The 24073-nt window shown below is 45.7% G+C and overlaps 1 protein-coding gene across 1 annotated transcript in view; it reads left to right on the forward strand.

Annotated features, from left to right (window-relative positions):
* Positions 1–24073, forward strand: part of CPNE9 (copine family member 9) — a 156079-nt gene that overhangs the window by 14590 nt on the left and 117416 nt on the right. The window contains 3 exon segments of the mRNA XM_075574372.1: positions 11371–11411; positions 12256–12302; positions 21169–21272. Coding sequence (XP_075430487.1) covers positions 11371–11411; positions 12256–12302; positions 21169–21272 — 192 coding nt within the window.

Below are 24073 nucleotides of genomic sequence, written 5' to 3' on the forward strand. Positions count from 1 at the left end.
TTCAAATCTCGCTGTCTTAAGTCAACATCAGATGCTCCTCTTATTTAATTTGTTCTGAAAAGCCTTTTGAATTTAATTTGTGTGCTTATTAGCGAGGGATTGAATAATTCCTTGTCTGCTGATCCCGGCTGAAGCTATGCTAATGCTATTTTTAAAACCAGTTTTTTTCATTTTTTTATAAGAAAAGCATGAAATAGGCATTAAATGGTCTTTACTACTTGCAGGTAATCTGAAAATGTTACAGATTTAACCCCTACCCCCCCCCCCCACCCGCACCCACCCTCGCCTTGCTCTTTATTTAACTCCTTCACTGCAGGAAGGAACTACCATGCTGTCTACATGTAACCCCTTAGCTCAGCGGTGCTCAACTCGAGTCCTCAAGATGTCCCAAGAGGTCAAGTTTTAAGGATATCCCTGCTTCAGCACAGTTGGCTCAATCAGTGGCTCTTCGACTGAGCCACTGATTGAGCCACCTGTGCTGAAGCAGGGATATCCTTAAAACCTGACCTGTTGGGGAGTCTTTAGGACTCGAGTTGAGCACCCTTGCCGTAGCTGCCAATCTGTGCGGTCGGGGTTCTGGCGGCATCAATCTTGACGCACCGCCGTGGAGTCAAACTAGATTGCTGAAGACTGAGGGTGTAATTTATCGCAGTCTCTCGGCTGCAAAACCAGTGCGAAAACACTGATTTAACAATCAAGAAACTCCCGTTGATTTCAATGAGATGTTTTTTCCTTATTGAATCTGCAGTTCGGGACATCGATAAGTAACCGCCTAAGGGCCAGCGGTCCGATAAGCCACGGCTCAGTAACGGACTTTTTTCCCCGGAGGTTGACGGATATCCACAAAGCTAATTATAGGCAAAACCAACAGCCCATTGTATATCTCATTAGCACAGGCTTACCAGGGCCGGCTTAATGGTGGTGCCATCGGTGCCTGGGCACGAGTCCCACACTTACAGAGGCCCCGCACGCTCTTCCCCACCACAGTTAAACTGATTGTTGGGGGAGTGTGCATGGCCTCTGAAAGCATCTCTTAACTGGTCTGGTGACATCTCCTCTCCTACAGCGTCCTGTCAAGCACCATGATGTCAAATGGCGCTGTGTTGCCATGACAATGTGAAGCCACATTGCGCTGTGTTGCCATAAAAAAACATGACGCTGCATGGCATTGTGACGTCTTGTGACACCATGATAGCATGACGCAGGGACATCTAAGGAGTAGAAAGGCCCGCCGGACCAGGCAAGAGGCCTCGATAAAGCTCTGCTCCGAGCCCCGCAAAATTACAAGCTCGCCCTGCTTGACGCCACCCTTAGGTATGACCTAACGAACATCTCGTTAATTCCCTGCGTTAACTTCTAATAGCGCGTCTGAGATCAGATGCTTTGTAAGGAACCCCAACCCTCTCTAATAGTGCAACTGAGATCAGATGCATTGTAAGGAACCCCAACCCTCTCTAATGGCGCGTCTGAGATCAGATGCATTGTAAGGAACCCCAACCCTCTCTAATAGCGCGTCTGAGATCAGATGCATTGTAAGGAACCCCAACCCTCTCTAATAGCGCGTATGAGATCAGATACATTGTAAGGAACCACAACCCTCTCTAATAGCGCATCTGAGATCAGATGCATTGTAAGGAACCCCAACCCTCTCTAATAGTGCGTCTGAGATCAGATGCATTGTAAATTCTTCTGTATTTGGTACAGTTTTCAAATGACCTGAAAATTGCCGGGATACCCAAGTGTTCCTAGGACCCAGGTTTAAAAACACTGATCCAGGCATTCAAGGCAAAACAGAAAACACTTCTTAGGAAAAAGAACTCTGATTGCGACTGGAAGGGTCAGCAGTAAAATAAAGGGATATCTTCAGCAGTAAAATAAAGGGATATCTTCAGCAGTAAAATAACGGGATATCTTCAGCAGTAAAATAAAGGGATATCTTCAGCAGTAAAATAAAGGGACATCTCCAGTAGGTTTTGGTTTTGATATTGGGTATCACATGGCAGAGTATTTGGAACTTATCTCTTAGCATCGTTACTCTGTGTTCCTTGTTCGCTGTATGGGGGTCATTTATGAAAGCCCCCCCCCCCCAAAAAAAGAACAGATTTATAAATGGACACAAATGCCCAATGCTGTCAATGGGACTCCCCTTATTTGATAAATCCATTGCTGTTTTAGCACTTCTGTAGCACTCGTTTTGCAGCCAGGCCATTTGTACAAAGTTGTGCTAAGGAGTCATAAAGTATCTTACTGTGTTGGAAGGTGTGTTATGGATTATCACTGCTTAGTAAATAACGCCCAGTGTGCCTTGAGTATGCTTCAGAGCAACATGAGCAGGGAATGTGTATGGACTACAGGGAGCGGAAGGCTTCATCAGGCATATTAATATGTGACTACACAAACAGCTCTTGATCTCGGACGTCACAGGAATGCGGGCTCTGCTTCTATAGGATTTAATTTTGTCTGAATAAAAGGGAATGCAACACAGTAAAAGGGGCTTATGAAGAATGGCCTGTGAAGCTCAGCTTTTGGTCTTTGAGGAATAGATGGAGGGACCAGAAAACGCTATGTCCTTGTAAAGAACCAGGGGGGGACGCCGGGCAGTGGAAATAGCAGAGAATACTGCAATTCCCACAGACTCCAAAGCCTCTTGAAGTTTCAGGCCCATGAAGGGACAGCGAGAAATAACCTCAATACTTGGATAAAGAACTTTCAGAAGTTCCTGCACACACACAAGAGACTGGATTTATATCACCCCATGTTCTCAGTTTTGTTTACAAGGTGACCCCTTTGTGCCTGACCAGCTTGGGTGTTATTACCTACTGTACATGTGCCTCCTTTCCAATGAATGGGAACAGGTTCTAGTCTTGTGTTGGGGTCCCAAAACGATCACATATTTACGAGGCGTGGCCAACTCCAGTGCTCAAGGGCCACCAACAGGTCTGGTTTTAAGGCTATCCCTGCTTCCGCATCAGTGGCTCAGTCATTGACTGAGCCACCTGTGCTGAAGCAGGGATATCCTTAAAACCTGACCTGTTGGTGACCTTGAGGACTGGAGTTGCCCACACCTGACATATATCACAATCCAGGGGTGCTCAACTCAAGTACAGAAGCCCCCCAACAGGTCAGATTTTCAGGATATTCCAGCTTCAGCACAGGTGGCTAAATCAATCCCTGCTTCAGTACAGGTGTCCCAATCAGAGGCTCAGTCTTTGACTGGAATATCCTGAGAACCTGACCTGTTGAGGGGAGGGGGGCGAGCTTGAGGACTCGAGTCGATCACAGCTGCATTAAACCATTCAGTGGTGGAAGAACAGGGTCATGAAGTCCTCATTAGTCCTCACAATATATTTTGAATCTTCTTCTTACCAATAGTCATGGACTATATTTAGGGATTATTACTTTATTTATTTTTTAGTTTCCATACGCCCCTTGTATCGCCTTTGTCTCCCACCTGTGGCTGGGCTGCACAAGATGGGAAACACAATAGCAAATGAATGCTTCATGTAGGGTTTTTATCCGTTTTAACCGGAAGTGCCAGATGATCAGTCAGTGGCGTTTTTCCGGATTAGAATCTAAAACTGGAATCCCTAACTATATTTGAGGCCAATAAAGGTGTCGGCTTCACAGTTTTACTTTAATACCAATCCACCACTGTCTCTGTACGTTCTCCCTACCTACCAATTAGACTGTAAGCTCCTCAGGGCAGGGACTCCTCTTCCTTAATGTTACTTTTATGTCTAAAGCACGTATTCCCATGATCTGTTATTTATATTATCTGTTATTTATTTGATTACCACGTGTATTACTACTGTGAAGCGCTATGTACATTAATGGCGCTATATAAATAAAGACATACAATACAATAACAAGCAAAATGCTAGTTGTGTTAAAAACAGGGGTGCACAATCTTTCTAAAAAAGAAAGGGATCAGCGCACAGCACCAGAGAGACAGGTCTTTGGTAATGAAAAATATTTATTGTAGCTGCATTAAAAAATGGCGGGTATAACCACTCCTACGCGTTTCGTGCAAATGCACTTTATCATGGAGTGCGCTATCTTTCTCCCCGGTGCCCCCCTACGCCCCCCCCCCCCTCCTGCTCGTGCCCCCACCCCCCTCCTTACCTTGGCTCAAGGCATTCTGACGTCCCGACGTCAGGTGACGTCCTGCAGCATCACGTGACCGCCGACGTAATTTGACGCCGCGTTGCCATGGCGACGTGTAAGGTAAGGGACCTTACAGAGGCCTTCGCCGATCCCACGGCATTTAATTTAAATGCCTTCAGGAAGAGCGCGGGGCCTCTGTAAGCGCTGCACCCCCCAGTATGCGAACCCCTGATATAGATGAATCTATACTGATATCGAAATAGGTAACATTTGCTTTGCTTCTACATTGTGGTGCAGAAATTGGAGACCAAATCATTATTAACAACCTGACAAATGAAAATGATAAATAACTGTTGACAGTACAATGCTAATAAGTGTAATACGCCATTATTTTTTTTATTTGGTCAAAGTTAGTTAAGAACTCACCATCTAAAAATGTTAACCCAGCGGCAATATACATTCCTGCCTAAGGTGGCTTCAAATTCCTATTTTGTCTTACATTTAATTATTTTTTTATTTTTAAGAAATAAAAGCCACAAAAAGTGAAACAGGACTTAATGTAAGAAAGGGATTCGCGAAGCTTAGCTCTCCTGCTGCATTTAAAGCAGGCAGCTCTGTAACGAGCCTGCCTGGAAAAGCGTGTTCAGGCCAGAAACCCAAACACACGGATTAAAATGAGATATAGAAAATCTCTGGGTTGATACATTGCATAGAATACATTGGAGTTTAAGTATAAAGTTAGAGCCAGGGTAGCTCAACTGCAGTCTTCAAGCCCCCGACAGGTCAGGTTTTCAGGATATCCCTGCTTCAGCACAGGTGGCTCAATCACTCCCTGCTTCAGCACAGATGGCTCAGTCTCTGCTTCAGCACAGGGGGCTCAGTCTTCGTCTGAGCCTTTGATTGAGCCACCTATGCTGAAGCTGGGATATCCTGAAAACCTGACCTGTTGGTTGGGGCTTGAGGACTGTAGTTGAGCCCCCTTGAGCTAGAGGATCAGAATTCAGAGAAATCACTGTCTTCCTTCAGTTTTTATCAGACACGTGAGGTTTTTTTTTGTACCAGCCTGTCAAGGCATTATTGCAATTAAACTGAAGCGGAGAAGCATTTTTAATTCTGTTTCTTAGCATCAATCCGTCAATGTCATTTGCACTGTGTTCATAAACTTGTGATTTGTGGAGTGGGAGGATGATTTGTGGAGTGTGGGAGGATGATTTGTGGAGTGTGGGAGGATGATTTGTGGAGTGGGGGAGGATGATTTGTGGAGTGGGGGAGGATGATTTGTGGAGTGGGGGAGGATGATTTGAGGAGTGGGGGAGGATGATTTGTGGAGTGGGGGAGGATGATTTGTGGAGTGGGGGAGGATGATTTGTGGAGTGGGGGAGGATGATTTGTGCAGTGGGGGAGGATGATTTGTGGAGTGGGGGGAGGATGATTTGTGGAGTGGGGGAGGATGATTTGTGGAGTGGGGGAGGATGATTTGTGGAGTGGGGGAGGATGATTTGTGGAGTGGGGGGAGGATGATTTGTGGAGTGGGGGAGGATGATTTGTGGAGTAGGGGAGGATGATTTGTGGAGTGGGGGAGGATGATTTGTGGAGTGGGGGAGGATGATTTGTGGAGTGGGGGAGGATGATTTGTGGAGTGGGGGAGGATGATTTGAGGAGTGGGGGAGGATGATTTGTGGAGTGGGGGAGGATGATTTGTGGAATGGGGGAGGATGATTTGAGGAGTGGGGGAGGATGATTTGAGGAGTGGGGGAGGATGATTTGAGGAGTGGGGGAGGATGATTTGAGGAGTGGGGGAGGATGATTTGTGGAGTGGGGGAGGATGATTTGTGCAGTGGGGGAGGATGATTTGTGGAGTGGGGGAGGATGATTTGAGGAGTGGGGGAGGATGATTTGTGGAGTGGGGGAGGATGATTTGTGGAGTGGGGGAGGATGATTTGTGGAGTGGGGGAGGATGATTTGAGGAGTGGGGGAGGATGATTTGAGGAGTGGGGGAGGATGATTTGAGGAGTGGGGGAGGATGATTTGAGGAGTGGGGGAGGATGATTTGAGGAGTGGGGGAGGATGATTTGAGGAGTGGGGGAGGATGATTTGAGGAGTGGGGGAGGATGATTTGTGGAGTGGGGGAGGATGATTTGTGGAGTGGGGGAGGATGATTTGAGGAGTGGGGGAGGATGATTTGTGCAGTGGGGGAGGATGATTTGTTTAGTGGGGGAGGATGATTTGTGGAGTGGGGGAGGATGATTTGTGCAGTGGGGGAGGATGATTTGTGGAGTGGGGGAGGATGATTTGTGCAGTGGGGGAGGATGATTTGTGGAGTGGGGGAGGATGATTTGTGGAGTGGGGGAGGATGATTTGAGGAGTGGGGGAGGATGATTTGTGGAGTGGGGGAGGATGATTTGTGGAGTGGGGGAGGATGATTTGAGGAGTGGGGGAGGATGATTTGAGGAGTGGGGGAGGATGATTTGTGGAGTGGGGGAGGATGATTTGTGGAGTGGGGGAGGATGATTTGAGGAGTGGGGGAGGATGATTTGTGGAGTGGGGGAGGATGATTTGTGGAGTGGGGGAGGATGATTTGAGGAGTGGGGGAGGATGATTTGAGGAGTGGGGGAGGATGATTTGTGGAGTGGGGGAGGACGATTTGTGGAGTGGGGGAGGACGATTTGTGGAGTGGGGGAGGAGTTAAATAACACACATAGGACATACATTTTTGCATCCTGCTCTTCATTTCCCCCTCTCCCAATGCCCAGACTCACTAAACTGCCATTGAACGGTGCAGACTTGTGGCGCGGGGCCTCGTACCTTCTCCTTCACCATCTATTCCTCCAGGGTCCCTCCTTAATGCGCTGCAACGTCAAGTGGCGTCGCGTTGCCATGACAACGGGACATCGTGTGCCGTCCCGTTGTCATGGCAACACACCGCCACGACATCGCCGGACGGCACGACGAGGGACCCTGCAGGAAGAGATGGCGAAGGAGAAGGTTAGAAAATTACAGAGCCCTCCCGCGCTCTCCCCCCCCCCCCCCGGACAATCAGTTTAAATGTTGCCGCGAAGAGCGCGGGGCCTCTGTAACCACGGGGCTCGGTACACAGGCACCGACAGCACCGCCATCACGCCGGCACTGCAATGATTTAACGCAGCGTTAACTTCAGTTAATGGTCATGCTGTACTCACTAAGGAAAGTTACCTTATGTTACACATTTACAGAGTTACATACTTGATGAGCTTCAAAAAAGACATATCCATCGAGTTCACCTTTATAGTAAATGTAGTCGCCTGAGATATCTCCGCCTATATTTGTATTTATATTCATCCAGAGGATCAGACTTTGTGCAGAAGTTTCTTGGTTTCTGCAACAGGGGAACCTTATGAAAAATACTATTTATTCCCCTATCCATTTGACCATCCCCCTCACCACCATATTGTTATGTTTTACTGTATATACAGAGTACACCTCTCACATTTACTTTAGTTGTTGTTTAAATAATGGTAATTTTATTCTGTTTTTCTCTATGCATTTGGATGGCCTTATGAGGGGTCATTTATACCCCTGGAGTTAAAGGTTTCCAGTACATATTTACTTTGTGAGTGCAGACCAATAGGGATTCTTTCTGGTTGATTTTCCTCAATCAAACTTATATGTACAGATGTCATTACTTACTACCATTGTGGTTGAGCAGCAGGTATGATTTTGTGTTAAATATATATATATATATATCCCTGAAGCAGGGGTTCCCAGGAGCTGAACCCCATTAATTTCAATGTAAACTAAAGTTCCAGCACTCACTGACTTTAGGATAAAGGATCAAAACAGGATAAATGCCAAAAAGTCAATAATTTAATATCAGCACAAGATCATACAACTAAACTTGGAGTGATGTGGCACCAGTGGGCCAACAATGGACCCTACAACACAAGTAGTGAGGGACAAGGAACACAGGGATAGGGAGTGTGAAAGACAATAAACAAGGACAGTGGGGGGGGTAACAAAAGTGATAGGGGGAGGGTAACCAGGGGGGCAATGTTTCGGGGAAAGACCCCTTCCTCAGGTCCGTTCCCTTGTGTCTGAAAGGACCACAAGGTACTTCCCTGGACCCTGTCTCCCCAACCACCAGAGCAGCACCCAGCAATCAAAACTCTAATACGTCAAAAACAGAGTACAAGCTCAAAAACTAGAGTCCAGAAATGGCAGGAGGAAAATGCAATAAGGATGAATGTCCAAACCGTTAGGTTCACAGTCTCTTGTCTCTCCCTCTGCTCCAAAGCGTGGCTGCTGGCACCCTGTGCATGATCTTTTTGTATGCATTGATTGAGTGCTGTCTACCCTACCTGTTTTGCCCATTAATTTCAGCTCCGGATCCCCCCTGCTTCTGGAGATACTTACCTGCGAAGTTACTGCCGATAGCCGTTCTCCTCGGCTCAGAGGGCTCACAATATGTCGGCAGTTCAGAGATCTCTGGCCTCGCTGGCCAATAGAAATCTGTGACATCATCGGTGCAGCTTGCTATTGGCCCTTGTGACGCGGGAGCTTTAAACTTGAAAGCCCTGCTTGTTGCGCTGCGGCAGCTAATTCGGAGGTAGGTATCTCCGGAAGTAGCGGGTTCCCAGAGCTGAAATTAACAGGGTTTAGCTCCGGAGACCCCCTGCTGTGATTGCTCCTGTAAAGGTGCTAGGGCTCCTGGAACAGTAATCCAGAGGAAGGGACAGATGGTTGCGAAACGAGTTGTGTTGTAAGTGGGGGGCAAAAGCCTCATGCACCTGTCATCTTGACCCCCTTCAGATAAATCCACAAGAAATTCAGCCAACATCTGAGTTCTATTTGTTATTTTATATTTGAGTGCTGGTTCCCCTTTTTGTGCTTGTGCTTACGCCCACCCAGACACTCAAATAGGGAACACAAACCAGTTTCCTGTGTCTGGATGGGGGGTAAGGCCAGGTTTAGGTACAGTTGTAGCCAACGGTCATGTTAGCTCCGCTCCCTCCTCGCACGCATTGATTCATTACTGACCGCTTCTCCTGCCGCTGCGCACCATGGGTTGCAATTTCGTTGGCGACAGCTTTGTGACTTAAATAACGTAGTGTTATTTCCCTGCGTTATTTCCCTGTCCTATTTCAGTGCGAAGCTGAGTATAACGTCGGGACTTAAATACTGTCGCGTTATGTGGAGATAACGTAGCATTATCCTGACATTCAGTAAGATAACATTAACACTATGCTAATGAGCTCTTGTATGGATGGCGTTTTATGCATAGAATTTGTTTTGTGCGTACGCTGTTAAACTCGGGGAAAAATAACGCCGTTCCTTATTTAGGTAATGTCACTTTATTTGCCCTGATTTACCAGAGTTTAGTGAGTCTGGGTCATCGGGTCAAAAACCGTACCAGGGCTGAGAGGGTGATAAAACAGTATTTCAATCAACTTTTTCTCTCTATTAGGTATAAAGCAGGGGTCTCCGGAGCTGAACCCCAGTCATTTCAGCTCTGGGAATCCCCTGCTTCTCATGTTACCTCTATTGGTGCTGCCAGTACTTCCTGGTTCTTAAATATCCCGTGGCATGCAGGCCAATAGGAAACTGCGATGGATGATGTTGCTGCTTCCTATTGGTTCCCTTGCCGTGGAACATTTAACCCTCCATATTGTTTACCCAGCATGGGATGCTACCGGGGGCACTTTCGTAGATAAGTAAATTGGGAAGCAGGGGGTCTAGGGAGCTGGAATAAAAGCATTTCAGCTCTTGAGACCCCCTGCTTCCAATTTAGGAGGAACCACCTTTGTAACCTCCCTGGATAACGATTAATGTTTGTTGTCAGAACTTATTGGACCAGTTTTTTACATCTAGTGCAACCTTCTTGCAAGAAGTTTAATAGAAGATGTACTATTTTAAAACAACCCTTTTACCGTGCGTAGACCTGATGTTGGGAAAGCTAATTTGCCTTTTGGATAATCTGTATCTGTCTGTAAGATGAGATTTAATACCTTATCTTGTGTTTTCTAATTAAATTGTATGCGTGATTTGCCTGGGAGGACACGGCGAATTCTCCATCCTTATAAAGTGATCAATAATGAACCATCAGGTTTGCGTTCTGTTAGTGAGCTGCTAGAGTATCCATCAATCACATGCTATCCGTGGAGCGGAAGTCAGGATCTATTTAACCCCTTCTTTACCATTTATTTATAACACATTATGTGGGTCATTCATTCAAGTCTTCTGGCTGCAAAACTGGAGCAAACAAATAAGCAGAGCATAATATCACTAAATGTACAATGCACTCTGCATCACATAGAAAAAAAATGAAAGGTTTATTTATTTTTTTAAATACAGACACACGCACATATATATCGTTACATTAAATATATGTAACCTATTGGTCAGAGGAGTTCAGCTGGTACAGGGCAGATTGGACAGAACACTGAGGTGCAGTTATTACTAAGCTGGTAGGAAATGGGGTAGTCTCTGATGTTGTTATAGATGGAACGGATCACTGGTATGTTCACTGGCCATGGGGTTACTGGGCACTGGAGCAACAAGGTAGGAGCAAATACCGGGTTACAAACCGACTGATACATGGTATCAAAGCAGCTTGCAGAAGGAGTGAAAACAAGGTGATGGGCTTTTATAAAATAAGTAATTCTTTGTTCAAGAATAACAACAAAATAGTTCAACTGTTCCAACTAGAAGGCAACTAGAAGGCTGGAGTAGCGGTGATAACTTTAGCTAGTCGAGGCAGGGCAGGGGCCTTATCCCTTCATGACCCTTCTTACAGGTTACTCATAAGTCTTGTCCTGTCTACCCGCTGCGCCACTAGTACTTTGGCCCTACAAACCTGGCTATCCTACTGGTCAAGTCTGACCCTGGTTCTCCCCCTGGTTGTTACTAATTATTTACAAGGGAGACTACTATTTATAGACTAACCTAAACCCTTACCCTAACTAAACTCCTATTGGGTAGGGGCCAGACCCGCCACCAGCATTCCCTGGGCCTAGCACAGAAGTCTCCCCCCATCCATGTTGGCGGCCCTGGCTGGGACGATACACAAACTCTGGGAAATTAACACTTTAGTGGCAGGATTGTTGGCCACACACACACACACACACACACACACACACACACACACACACACACACACACACACACACAGTTCTAGGGTTACATGGTATTGCACATATTGATACTTTTCTGAATAATAGAAAAGTTGATTGAACTTGTACTCATTCTCTTCTCTTATCCCTCTTTCACGTTCCCCTTTTCGTGGCTCTACAGGAGTCTGCTGGATATGGACACATTTTCCAAGTCTGACCCAGGTACTGTATATCCATCTTTTATTAGAGCTTACAGCTAGATTCCCTGAGTAATGTGGGGGGGGGGGGGGGATTCTGCAGATGATATGGGGGTTATTCATTGAACTGCGATAGTGCCGATGGGGGCACTATTGCACAAAAACTCCCCCATTGACTTCAGTGGGGGTTTCCATGCCATGGTGCCCTGATTGGCACTATCTCGGTTTAATTAATAAACCACGGTGTACAAGTAGGTCACGTGTTGAAATGTACTGCAAATGACTCCAAGAGCAAAGGAGTTCAAAATCCAAACTCACGAGGGATTAATTCAACTGCAATAGTGCCAATTGGGGCTCTATCACATATACATTCCCTATACATCTCAACAATAATTCATAGTGTACAACAGGTCATTGTCTCTGGATTGATTTTTATATAGTTTTAATATATATCTATATATAACGGTAATAAATATCCATCTAAAAGTGGTTACTTTTTTTGTTAACTATTCATGGCTTTTGTTTAGAGAGGTTACGTTTAAAGAATAAATCAAAAGCAATGTGTCGCCGGCAAAGAAGTGGTTAACTTGCTCACTACCAGACTGGCATTGAGACGAGCTAACCTTGTTTCCAGTGAGGACAATCCTTCCGGCGGCGTATTAATGCCTAGCTCCATATCTCATGTAAGAATAAAGATAAACATAGAGAAATGAAGCCAGGGATTAAGGAAACAGGACGTCCAGAATCCGTATTTTGGGAACAGTCTCGGGGGTTTTCTGCACAGAGAGAGATTATCGAGCTATGGAACAGGGTATTATGACGGTGTGTTTACTTGTTCCTTCTCCTGAAATATCGCCTTTTCTTTTCAGTGGTTGTTCTGTATGTGCAGGGAATTGGCAACAAGGAATGGACAGAGGTAGGTAAACAAACCGTATCATTTTCCCAGCGTTCGAAAGCACAATTGGTTTGAAAGCTGCAGAGATGACATTCCTTTTATAGGAAAGGGCAGTCGTGCTTTTATTTATTCTTTCTTTGAGTGCCCAATGACATAACCACCACCGCGGCATTGGGGTCTAGCCCATCATGGGTCCCATGATATGTTGGGTACGTCATAGGCTTTTTCAGCTTGTTTTGTAGGGAGTTTGCATGGGGAATGGAAGTGGATGATCACTCCTCTTCCATCCCCATCATCAATGACCTCCGAGGAATGGTACCGTGATCGCGATGTGCCGGATGGGTTGTGGCACTCTGGTGCTTCGACTCTTCTGGCAGCCAAAGGTTTAAGCGACCCCTTGGAGTCCTTATCATGTCCCAATGTCACTGAGCATTTGTTTGTTTCTAGTAGGGATCGTCACCTCTGTTCTCAGTGAACGGAGATAACGAGTGGAATGGATGAGGTGGAAGGGCCTCTTCTTCCGTTTCGGGTGTCAGCGGCACATCGCAGTCATGTGATCAATGCGCTAGTGATCACATGGCTGACAGACGGGAAGTCCACGGTTTCAGCCCAAATGTTGTATTCTACATCTAAAGATATAGGAGGCTGCTTATCAAAGTCTCCCCGCTGCAAAATGGGTGCAAAAATATTGCACAAGATTTATCACCGAAGAAAATCCTATTGGCTTCACTGGGAATGTTTATCTTTAGTATCTTTAGTACAGTCTTCTTTGCCACTAGGAGACGTTGATAAGTAGACACCACACAGGCCACAAATTGGGTGTTATGTATCAAAGTCTTCCATCTGCACAACCAGGGCACAATATAGCACCAGATATTAAATATCCTCTTGACTTCATCTGAATATTGTTCTTTCAAACAGGTGTTATATATTGCCCGAGTTTTGCACTAGTCTTTGAACTGGACGTTTGTGATACACAAGGGACAGCAAATAAAAGTACCGCATGGGAGCACATTCACGTGTGTCAGACAGGGCCACACACCTGCCTTTCCCGTTATCTCTTAGCATAGAATGATTCCACTGCAGCCAGGCATTCTGGGTAATGGCATGCATCGGAGCACACGATGTGTCTCTTTTTGCTTCTGATCTATTTTAACATGGACCCAGCGGCAGATTTCAAAACCCGCCGCCCCTTGGCACTTGCCGGTGTCGGCCGCCTTCTTTCTGCCGCCCTCCTGCTCCTTTGGCATCCCAGCGTCAAATGACGCCGCGGACGTCAAGAACATGACGTGGCACGTTGCCATGGAAACGCATCGTTATTGCGTCATTTGTCATTGCCATGGCGACGAGACGCTGTGTGACGCCACGTTCGTGATGTCCGCGGCGTCATTTGACGCTGGAATTCAAAGGAGCAGAAGAGCGGCAGCAAGGAGGCGCCTGACACAGGCAAGTACATTCCCATTGGGTCCAATAGGCCCGAGAGCGCGGCAAAAGTATATGGGATTGCCGTCCCCCAAATTTTCCGCCCTAGGCCCCGGCCTAATGGGAAATCTGACACTGCATGGACCCCTATAAGCTTAAGCCTGCCGTATTACTTAGCTTTTCAGCACTGCATAGGTTAATGAAGTGCAGAGCCCGTAAACCTACTCACAGACAGCTCTTTCAACCTTTTCTTTGTCTGATACATACCCATAATGGGTAAATTATCAGAGTCTCCCAGCTGTAAAACCAGAACTGGTTCAAAAACATTGCACTGGGTTTAACAAACATACATTTCTACTGGGTTCAGTGGGAATGCTTTTTCTTAATAAATCTAGTGCATTGTTTTAACCCCAGTTTTGCAGCCAGAAGAGCTTGATATATAACCTCAAATGTATCCGGCTAATGTACACCCATCGTGCTCTGCGTGTGTACCCTGTGCTCTGGACTATGCCTGTATGTGGCATTAGGATGGTATTCAGCGGTAGTCACATTACATTGGCACGTTTAACATTCTGTGTGCTGGGCCATCGTTTCTTAGAGCAGAAAATAAATCACACTTATTTGCCTCCTTGATACATGGATACATGGATACATAGCGTAACTTGAGTGTATGGTTTTAGTTGTGTACTGTATGGGTGTGAGTAGGCGTTGGCACTGAAAGTGTTGACGTGTCCTCTCCCAGGAGCTACAGATGTAGTAAGATATTGTCCCCGGCGCTGTGGATGAACAAGACAAGCTCCATAGCACTGAAGGACAGTGTCAGCCATGATTGCACTTCGGGGGGGTACATGCTTTTGAATGGGACCCCCCGTAGCTCTAATCCTTCTGTGCCGCAACCTCTGTGGTTGCGTGACCATGCACAGCCATGGCACTGAAGACCTACAGTAAGTCTTGCTACATCTGTATGCCTTATAGCTTATCTACTGCAATACAAAGGCAAGACTCAGCATTAAATGGACATATGTCAATAAAACATCGCATTGATTTTTTTGTTGTGATAAATGCGGTGCTATTTCTTAACCAATAGTGGACCTCTGTTAATTTATCTGGGACCCTGGTTATGTCAGCACTGCTTGCCAAGGAGCCGAGGGAGCTGTCGTCCTGTGCTTCAGATTAAGGATCAGTTTTAATGACAGTTGTCTGCTACTTAGCACAGTGATGATTACAGCTGGACAGCCAGCTCAACGATGCTCAATGCACTCAAAGGTTAGAAACCCGGGAGAAAATGCCCAGGCAAATTATGTCTACTAATGAACTTGAGCTGAAGAGGTGGAAATGAGAAGAGGAGATATAAGATGAGTTGTGCATCTACTGGGAAATCTGATTTTGGTCACGCCAGCCAGAAATCTAATTGATGCATTTCATCTCCTTCATTTCTCGCTGACCAGATTTAATTATCAGCATCTTTTTTTTCTTTTTTTTTTTTCTCTCCTATGCTCTTTTATATAAATATGTTTATAACCAGCGGGATGGTGGCATTTCTAAATATTAGGAGTGAACAGCTGGGGTCAATCTGAGCTAATTACAGCAGGGGAGGCAATAGGTAAATGGAAACATTTGGGTTATTTATGAAGCTTCTAGAACAGCAAACAACATCAGATCTCTCATATAAATCCATTTGCTTTTTGAGTTGTTGGGGTGTTTTTACAGTACGTTTGGAAATTTCATGCACAGGTTTTGCACCCCAAAAGAATTTGGGGGGGGGGGTGGAAAGAAAAGTCCCTTTGCTGTCTGTAATACATGGCTGGTATCTTGAGCTCTCAGTCCTTTCTACCATCTGTTCTGGAGAATGTCTTTTTGTTTTTCTTCAACGCTCTTTCATTTGCGAAATCTGGTGCCCACAAATTACTAGCCATCTCCCAGGCTTGTTGGGAAGGGATACTGCCTTATTAGTATTGCAAACATCTTTTGGAGGAGATTAAAACATTGAAACAGCTTGGATGGTTCCAGAGGTATACTAGGTATGTAGCAAGGCAGTCATGAGCAGGCTAATATGCTACCTGAAAGATGTCCCTAATACTCGTGTGTGTTATATTGCCCAATGGTAACGTGCTACGTGGCAAGATAGAAACCACATTCCCATCAGAAGTGATTCTGAGCTGAGTTAGGTAACAGCTATTTCTTTAGAATTCAAAACCGCCCCCTCCCCCAAAAGGGTCACATGCAAGTCTCAATTATTGTGACTCTGAACCCACAACCAGGGGAGTACACAGAAATAATTATTATAATTATCATTATAATAATATATAAACATTGTCAGCAAAGAACACAGATATTCCAATATTGCCCTCAGTAGTCGCATTTTATTAATTAGAAAGTGATTTTAAAGATTGAATAGAGCCTTATTCAACTTTTTATGGCGATTGCTCTCTTCAATTTTAAAAATCCCTTTGTAATGAATAAAATGTGACTTTGGAGTGCCATGTTGCAATATCTTAGTCCTTTAGAGTTTACACCTGAGCTATAAAGTACGGATTCTCCACTAAGAGGTTCTATTTGCTGCTAATTGTTTCTTACGCATATTAAGATGTGATATGTTAATAACAATCACAGATTGTAACACTTGTGGCATTCTAATTGATCAGCAGTTGTACTGTAACTGGGGAGCAGGACAGACAGAGAGAGACTGCGAAAGTGAGGGAGGGGGGGAGAAAGTGAGGGAGGGAGAAAGTGAGGGAGGGAGAAAGCGAGGGAGGGAGGGAGGGAGGGAAGGGGAGGGGGGAGGGAGAAGGGGGGGAGGGAGAAGGGGGGGAGGGAAGGGGGGGAGGGAGAAGGGGGGGAGGGAGAAGGGGGGAGGGAGAAGGGGGGAGGGAGAAAGGGGGAGGGAGAAAGGGGGGGAGGGAGAAAGGGGGGGAGGGAGAAAGGGGGAGGGAGAAAGGGGGGAGGAGGGAGGGAGAAAGGGGGGAGGAGGGAGGGGGGAGAAAGTGAGGGAGGGGGTGAGAGAAAGTGAGGGAGGGGGGGAGAGAAAGTGAGGGGGGGGGAGAGAAAGTGAGGGAGGGGGGAGCGAAAGTGAGGGAGGGGGGAGAGAAAGTGAGGGAGGGGGGGAGAGAAAGTGAGGGAGAAAGTGAGGGGGGGAGAAAGTGAGGGAGAAAGTGAAAGCGTGAGAGAGGGAGGCAGAGAGGCAGCAAAAGACTCCTCTTCCTTAATGTTACTTTTATGTCTGAAGCACTTATTCCCATGACCTGTTATTTATATTATTTGTTATTTATATGATATGTATTACTATTGTGAAGCGCTATGTACATTTATGGCGCTATATAAATAAAGACATACAATACACACAATACAAAGAGTGAGGGAGTGAGTGAGAGAGAGGCAGGGAGAGAAGGAGGCAGGGAGAGAAGGAGGCAGGGAGAGAAGGAGGCAGAGAAAGAGAGAGTGATAGAGGCAGAGACATAGGCACACAGATGGGAGGGGGAAGGGATTTAAGAACGGAACAAGGATTACAGATAAAAATGAAAAAAAGGAGGCACATTAACCTTTTTCCTGCCAGAGAGATCTGAGAATAGTAAAAGTATTTACCATCAGTATCGATACACCCGACGTTGCCCGGGATGTAAATGCGTAATAGGTAGTATTATTTATAAATCGTGGAACAATAGGTTGAGTATTTGTTGGAAAGGTTGGATAATAATATTGAAAAGAAAGATGGAAGAAAATGTAATACGATGTTGTATAAAAATGGTTTATTGTAAACACACCACAGTACAATGTATATTTTGGTGACATAAGTGATGTAAAAATGTGAGGCATGTGTCCTGCTAGGGTGTGAGCGTGTGTGAGGCGGCGGGTGGGTGTTCAGTAAGTGAGGGGGGGAAGTGAGGGGGGGGGGGAAGTGACAATTAATGTATCATGTGGCCGCTTGCTCCCCCTTCCCCCACTGTCTTCCGCCCACCCACCCCCCGAAACCTTCCGTCTTTTGTGGACGTCTGCAGACGGGGGCGCGTGCATACGTCGGCCGCTCCCTCACCCGTCCGCCCGCTCCCTCACCCGTCCGCCCGCTCCCTCACCCGTCCGCCCGCTCCCACGCGGATCTGAGGTGGGAGGCAGCATGTTGTGGCCGCTCCCCCGGCCGGCTGTCCGCTCCCCCACTTTGTCCCGGGCGCTCGCTCCTGTGCGGCCGCTCCCCCACTGACTCTAGCAGCCGGGGTGTGAGCTTGGAGGCAATGCGGGAAGGGAGGGCGAGGCGCAGGTGTTGGAGGCAGGGGGAGGCACAGGGGTTTTGCGCTGGGAGGGGAGGCACAGGGGTTTTGCGCTGGGAGGGGAGGCGCAGGGGTTTTGCGCTGGGAGGGGAGGCGCAGGGGTTTTGCGCTGGGAGGGGAGGCGCATGGGTTGCAGGCCCCGGCGGCAGAGGTGTGCGCTGGGAGGGGAGACACAGGGGTTTGAGGCAGCGGGAGGCACAGGGGTTTGAGGCGGTGGCAGGGGTGTGCGATGGGAGGGGAGGCGACGGTTTTGTTACTTACCTGGGTGGGAGGTGTGTGTGTGTATGTGTGTGTCACTGTTAGACCACACCGGCCAATGAGAGGTGTGCGGGGGCGGGCGGGCCAAGGGAGCCATCTCATTGGCCTGAGGCGGAGTGACGGGCCAAAGGTCCAATGTGATTGCCCCTAGACACAGGGAGACACAGGACGGACAGACAAACACACATACAACGATTTGAGAAATCTTTCTATATATATATAGATAAAACATTTAGTAATCAGATTATACCTTTAACACCACTACAATAAAATGGCCCCCCTCCACCCAAAAGCATGGCAAAGTATGACCTTCATATTGGCTTTATCTCGTAGCACCCAGGCGTATGACCTTGGGATATTGCTTTATTGCACTGGCAGTGGATGAGCTGTGATTATGAGTGCACTCTCGAGGGTATCTTTGTATGTTCTCCTCCTACTCCTGTGGAGTTCTACTGAGCAGACTAGGTAGGCAAAATGACCCACTATCAGCTTCACCATCAGTTCCAATGTGTTGAGCCATTCAGACCCAGTGATGTGATAACAGGTGTTCTGCAGAAGGAGGAATAGATAAGAGCTAGTGAATTAAAGACGAGATGCATGGCAACACGTGCAGTGTTTCGGAGCCTCAAACAGCCAAAGTTAGATTGTAATTATCATTATTGCAATTATTAGAGTGACGGTTCTAGCAATTTCTCTTGTTAATGCAGCGTTCTTAGTATACAAAATAACTGATGGGGTTTTATTTCTTCTTCTAACCCCTTTGCTTAGCGGGGGGGGGGGAGGGTAGTAGCAGAGGATGTGAATTAAGCAGAGATCCCCTTGTGTAATTTTCTAATGCCTCAGCAGTGGAGAGACCGGCAGCCTTTCCCCCTCTGTAATCCTGCTGTGATGCTTTATGACAAATGAAATCAAATAGGTCCCATATGTCCTCCTCCCTGCTCAGGCCGTAATGATCTGGGGTTTGGGTGACCTGCTGCTGCTGCGGTTTTAAGTGTCTTCCTTTAATCTGCAGAGCACTCAGATTAGAGAGGGGGGTGGAATTAAAACTGGACTTCCCTGATGCTCTGAAGTGCCCTCAGAGGCTGAAGTCTTTTGCTGGCCTCCCCTGGTGAGATAATACAGGACACACTACAGCAGTGATTGGCAACATAATCAGACGGCAGTAATTATGGCCTCTAATGGACAGTTCAACCTCATCTGTTTGGCTAATGATGGCTCCATAATTACTGCCTCCCTGCAGAGTTAGAGGTCACACCCCCTTTTCATCGGAGGAAGACACGTTAGTTTGGGTTTTGGAGCAGCACCCTTGGGATAATTCTAAGTGTTTAATTGAATTCAGTTTCACATATTGGTGCATATTTTGAGGGTTGTCGAGGAGCGCTTTTAAAATGTTGTTTGCAAAATATAAAACTGAATATTGCTGACTCTGAGAGCTACCAATGTTGATGGCTGGCAAACAGTCTTATCACTAGGTGCAAAATACTTGAACTTGACCATTTTGGCCAATCTGCTCCATCTAACTTAGTAAACATGCCACTGTCCTTCGTTCACTTTTGTCCTTGTAACAGAACTAGAGGCCAAGATGATGCGGACATCGGGGAACAGTTACACTGGCCATATTTTTTCTGGGGTTAAACTTCCATCTTTTGCGGGTAGTTTGATGCTTTATGGTGACTACAAGGAATATAACAAAGAATGACAGCGACAGGTTTCATCAGTGAAATGGAAGTATTAGTATTCTTAAATCATTGTGTAAAACGGTGAGAGGGAGAAGGGGAGAAATAGAGCGGGGGAGCGAGAAAAGGGGAATGTGAGAGAGGGAGGGAGGGGAGTGGGGGGGATGTGAGAGAGTGAGGGGGGGATGTGAGAGAGTGGGGTGTGTGTGTGGGGGGGGGGAGGGAGTGTGAGAGAATGGGGGGTTGATGTGAGAGAGTGGGGGGGAATGTGAAAGAATGGGGGGATGTGAGAGGGGGGAATATGAGAGAGTGGGGGGGAAGTGAGAAAGTGGGGGGAGGGGGGTAAGGGAGAGAGTGGGGGGAGGGGGGAGGAAAGTGAGTGTGAGAGGGTAGGGATAGGGGTAGAGAAGTGTGGAGTGATAGATAGTTGGGGAGATGTAGAGAAAAGTGGGGGGGAAGTGAGTGTGAGAGGGTGCGGTACTGTTAGAGATGGATGGAGTGATAGAGAGTGGGGTGAGAGAAGGTGGGGGGAAGTGAGAGGCAGAAGGAGGAAAGTGAGAGAGGGGGGGTGAGAGGATGGGGTAGTGTTAGAAAGTGGGGGAGATATAGAGAGTGGGTGAGATATAGAGAGTGGGAGATATAGGGAGTGTGAGAGAGGAGGGGTGAGGGTGGAGTAATATTGAGTGAGAGAGAGAGATATAAATGAAGGAGAGTGAAAAGAAGAAAGAGGGGGAACTCGCAGTGCCTCTGACAGAGGGGACCCCTTTCCTCCCCGGTCAAAAGTTAGGGCCCACCTCTAAACTGTTGGTGGTCCTGAAAATGCAACAGAGGGGGATTCGGGTACCAGTTATACTGAGAAGGTGCTGAAACTTTTTTTTAACCCACTACATTAAACTGCCCATTAAAAGCAAAAGTCTCCACTGTTCTTTTATTTAACCAGGAAAACCCTAATTCTAAAGCAATGTACTCGAATGCCCCAAAAATCTAAATGAGCTCCTGCAACCTCATTACCAACGCGCCTAAGGGACATTATTTATTCTTTTCCACTGGCTACCATTGCTGAAAATATATAGGGGGTGCATATTACATGAGCCAGCAGCTTCTGTAAATAAGATCCCCTGGTTCAGCTACGATTAAAAAAAATAATAATAAAGTTTGCAGGTTGCATTACTGCTCTATGTTAAATAGAATATTACTGGCTAGATTTCCTAACAGGACTTCGCTTTAACAACAGTGACCAACTCTAACATCCGTTATTTTCTTGTGCAGTTTGGCAGGACAGAAGTTATTGACAACACACTGAACCCAGACTTTGTGCGCAAATTTGTCCTGGATTTTTTCTTTGAAGAGAAGCAGAACATGAGGTTTGATGTGTGAGTATTGTAGCGATGTCTCCTCGTCGCCGTTAGACTGTAAGCTCTTTGGAAACAGGGGATGGAAATTCTATGACACCTTAGCGTCACACAAGGGTAACCAGGGCATACAGGGCTAAAGAATAGGGCAGAACAAAGTTATAATGCCTTTAACATACAGTACACTCATACATATACTCATGCATACTCATACATATGTACTGACCCCATCCAGCAAAACTCGCAGACAGACTGCCATGGAACATTCTCTTGAGTTTACCCACGACTTGTTGAGTTTCCTGGTCAGTCTGGGAGACTTGGACAGTTTCTGACCGTGGTATCCAATGGGCCAGTCCTAGTCCGCATTCAGAAACCAGGCTTACATCTCAACAATGGGAACCAGGGTCTTATTACTATGGTCTCTAACTAATTCCAATACCATGTGGCATTGGGTATTCTCAATAGGATTATGAGTTTTACTTTGGCCAAGCTTTAAACTCCAAATGTATTAAAGCTGCAGACCAAGCAAAATCCTAGTTTTGTTTTTGTTTTTTGTTTTTTAAATAAATGAGTTCTGTACTATGTGAAAATACATGTAGCATTTTTTAAAAACAACTTTGAATTACATTTTAATGTATTATAATGTAACAAGCATTGTTTGTGTCTATAGCAACCATTTACAAAGTCACATCCCCTTCCTCTTCTGAAACAGGCTCTGGCACACCCCTTTTTTGAGCCCTGCCCTCTCTCTAGCAGTGCACCAATTGTATCTTGTGCCTGCCTGGTCACATGATCTTCCCCACAGAACTTTGCATCTTAGGTAATCTTTTGCTGCACTAACAGCCATTTAGTGAACCCCGAGCCGAATCTTCACCTATCGGCAATTTAGCTAATTACTTATCATTGTGTGGATTGTATTGATGCACATATTAAAGGGGTGGGGGGGGGGGGCGGCAGCTTGGATTGCTACTTTAAAGCAAAAGTAGTGCAATTCTTGGACAAACAAAATGCATCAGACCTATACAAAATGTAATTGAAAAGAAAAGGATTTGTTTTGTTTGATTAAACCTGGTGTGAGAATTGCACCATTTTTACCTTGATACACAAACCCCTTAATTTCAGTTAAGATTGGACAAATTGAAACATGTTTAAAAAATATATATATATATTAAACACGAGTTTAGTTTTTTGCTTTGTGGTTTTAATTCAGTTTGAATAAAAATGTTGTAACAAAAACAGCAATAGGCCAGTTTGCATTTGTAACAGGTACTGAAGCCAATTCCAGCTTTGCACATCCTCTACCATTGTGTGTTATTCTCAGAGAGGTGCAGGATTGGGGAAGATCAAAGAAGAAGTCCTGTTAGAGAAGCCTGTCTGAGTGAGTGCCTGCGGAAGATAGCAAGGTGTGAGGAGCTGGCAATGAGTGAGACTTCCTTGTGAGAAACATTATATAGGTCTGAGGCTACAGCATGGGTCATACGCAAGGCACAGCTATTCTGAGATTCCTGTCACTATGGCAACAGCTGCTCTGCTCCTGCTGGGACAAAGGCCTTGATCCCCATTGATGCCAGAAGGCCATTCTGGCATAAAATTGGTTAAAGGGATAGAAAATCTGCAAAGACATACAACAAAAAAACTCTACTGTGATGATGAATTAGAGAGCACTGCACTGTTACAGCTATCAATAACTGTTCATTAAAGAGGTATTCCAAGCCATTCTTTCCTCCTTCATTTTTTTAAATACGGGATTGATAAAGGGGGTCTCCAGAGCTAAACCCCACTAATTTCAGTGCCAGGGACCCCCTGCTTCTGGAGACACTTACCTCTGTAGTGGGTGCCGGTAGCCAGTCCAGGGTTCACTATATATCTGCTTTTCAAAGTTGTTTTGTTGTTGGTTCCGCCATAAAACTGCACTTCTTTAGGTCAAACATAGATCGAACAAGGCGGTATTTAGAGTCCCCTAATGAAGTCCCAGGTACATCATGGACGCTTGCTCGTTTTCTGTGGGGTGGTCGTGCTGACCGCTCGGAGGGAATCACCAGCCTGATCGAAACAGAAATAGGGCTCCCTTTCCTTTCTGTTTCTGGATCCAGGGGGCCTGGTTGCATCATGTGATGGCACCTGGAGGTAGTGTTAGGACCTGCTAATGGTCATGCCTTGTTGTGGCTTGCAGGCTTATAACGCTTTGGCCAAAGGGTTTTAATAAATGACCCCTTTCCAAGAGAATATATTGGTATTTCACTGTGTATTCTTGTCTTATTGGATGTAGCACTGGGCATTTCTGTCTTTTGTTTTATACATTTAGCCACGCTCAGTAGCTCTCCTTTTGACATACATTATATATATATATATATATATATATATATATATATATATATATATATATATTCAAAAAATAAATAGATGATACCTATATACAGTATATATATATATATATATATATACACTGTATATAGGTATCATCTATTTTATATATATATATATATATATATAGATATAGATATAGATATATGGCATGTTTTGGGTTTCGTGAGCTTGCTGGGATTCTGTGTGTTTATTAACTCTTTCCCAGAAGAACAAGGTTCACAGAGAACCCATTCATGTTTAACCCTTTTCTCACCGAAAGGGAGAATAGTCAAATGCATTGAGAAGTGGAAAGGACACACACACTCCAAACTGATTCCACTGTGATCACCCTAAATGAGATTCTTGACTTTGATTGAAACAAACACTTTATGTTCATATTCTCACTAACTTTAATTATATTGATAACCAGACATACACGCCTACTGTAAGTGTTAGAAGTCAACAAAGTTTCCAGT

This window comes from Ascaphus truei, chromosome 17 (assembly GCF_040206685.1).
Source record: "Ascaphus truei isolate aAscTru1 chromosome 17, aAscTru1.hap1, whole genome shotgun sequence".
NCBI lineage: Eukaryota > Metazoa > Chordata > Amphibia > Anura > Ascaphidae > Ascaphus > Ascaphus truei.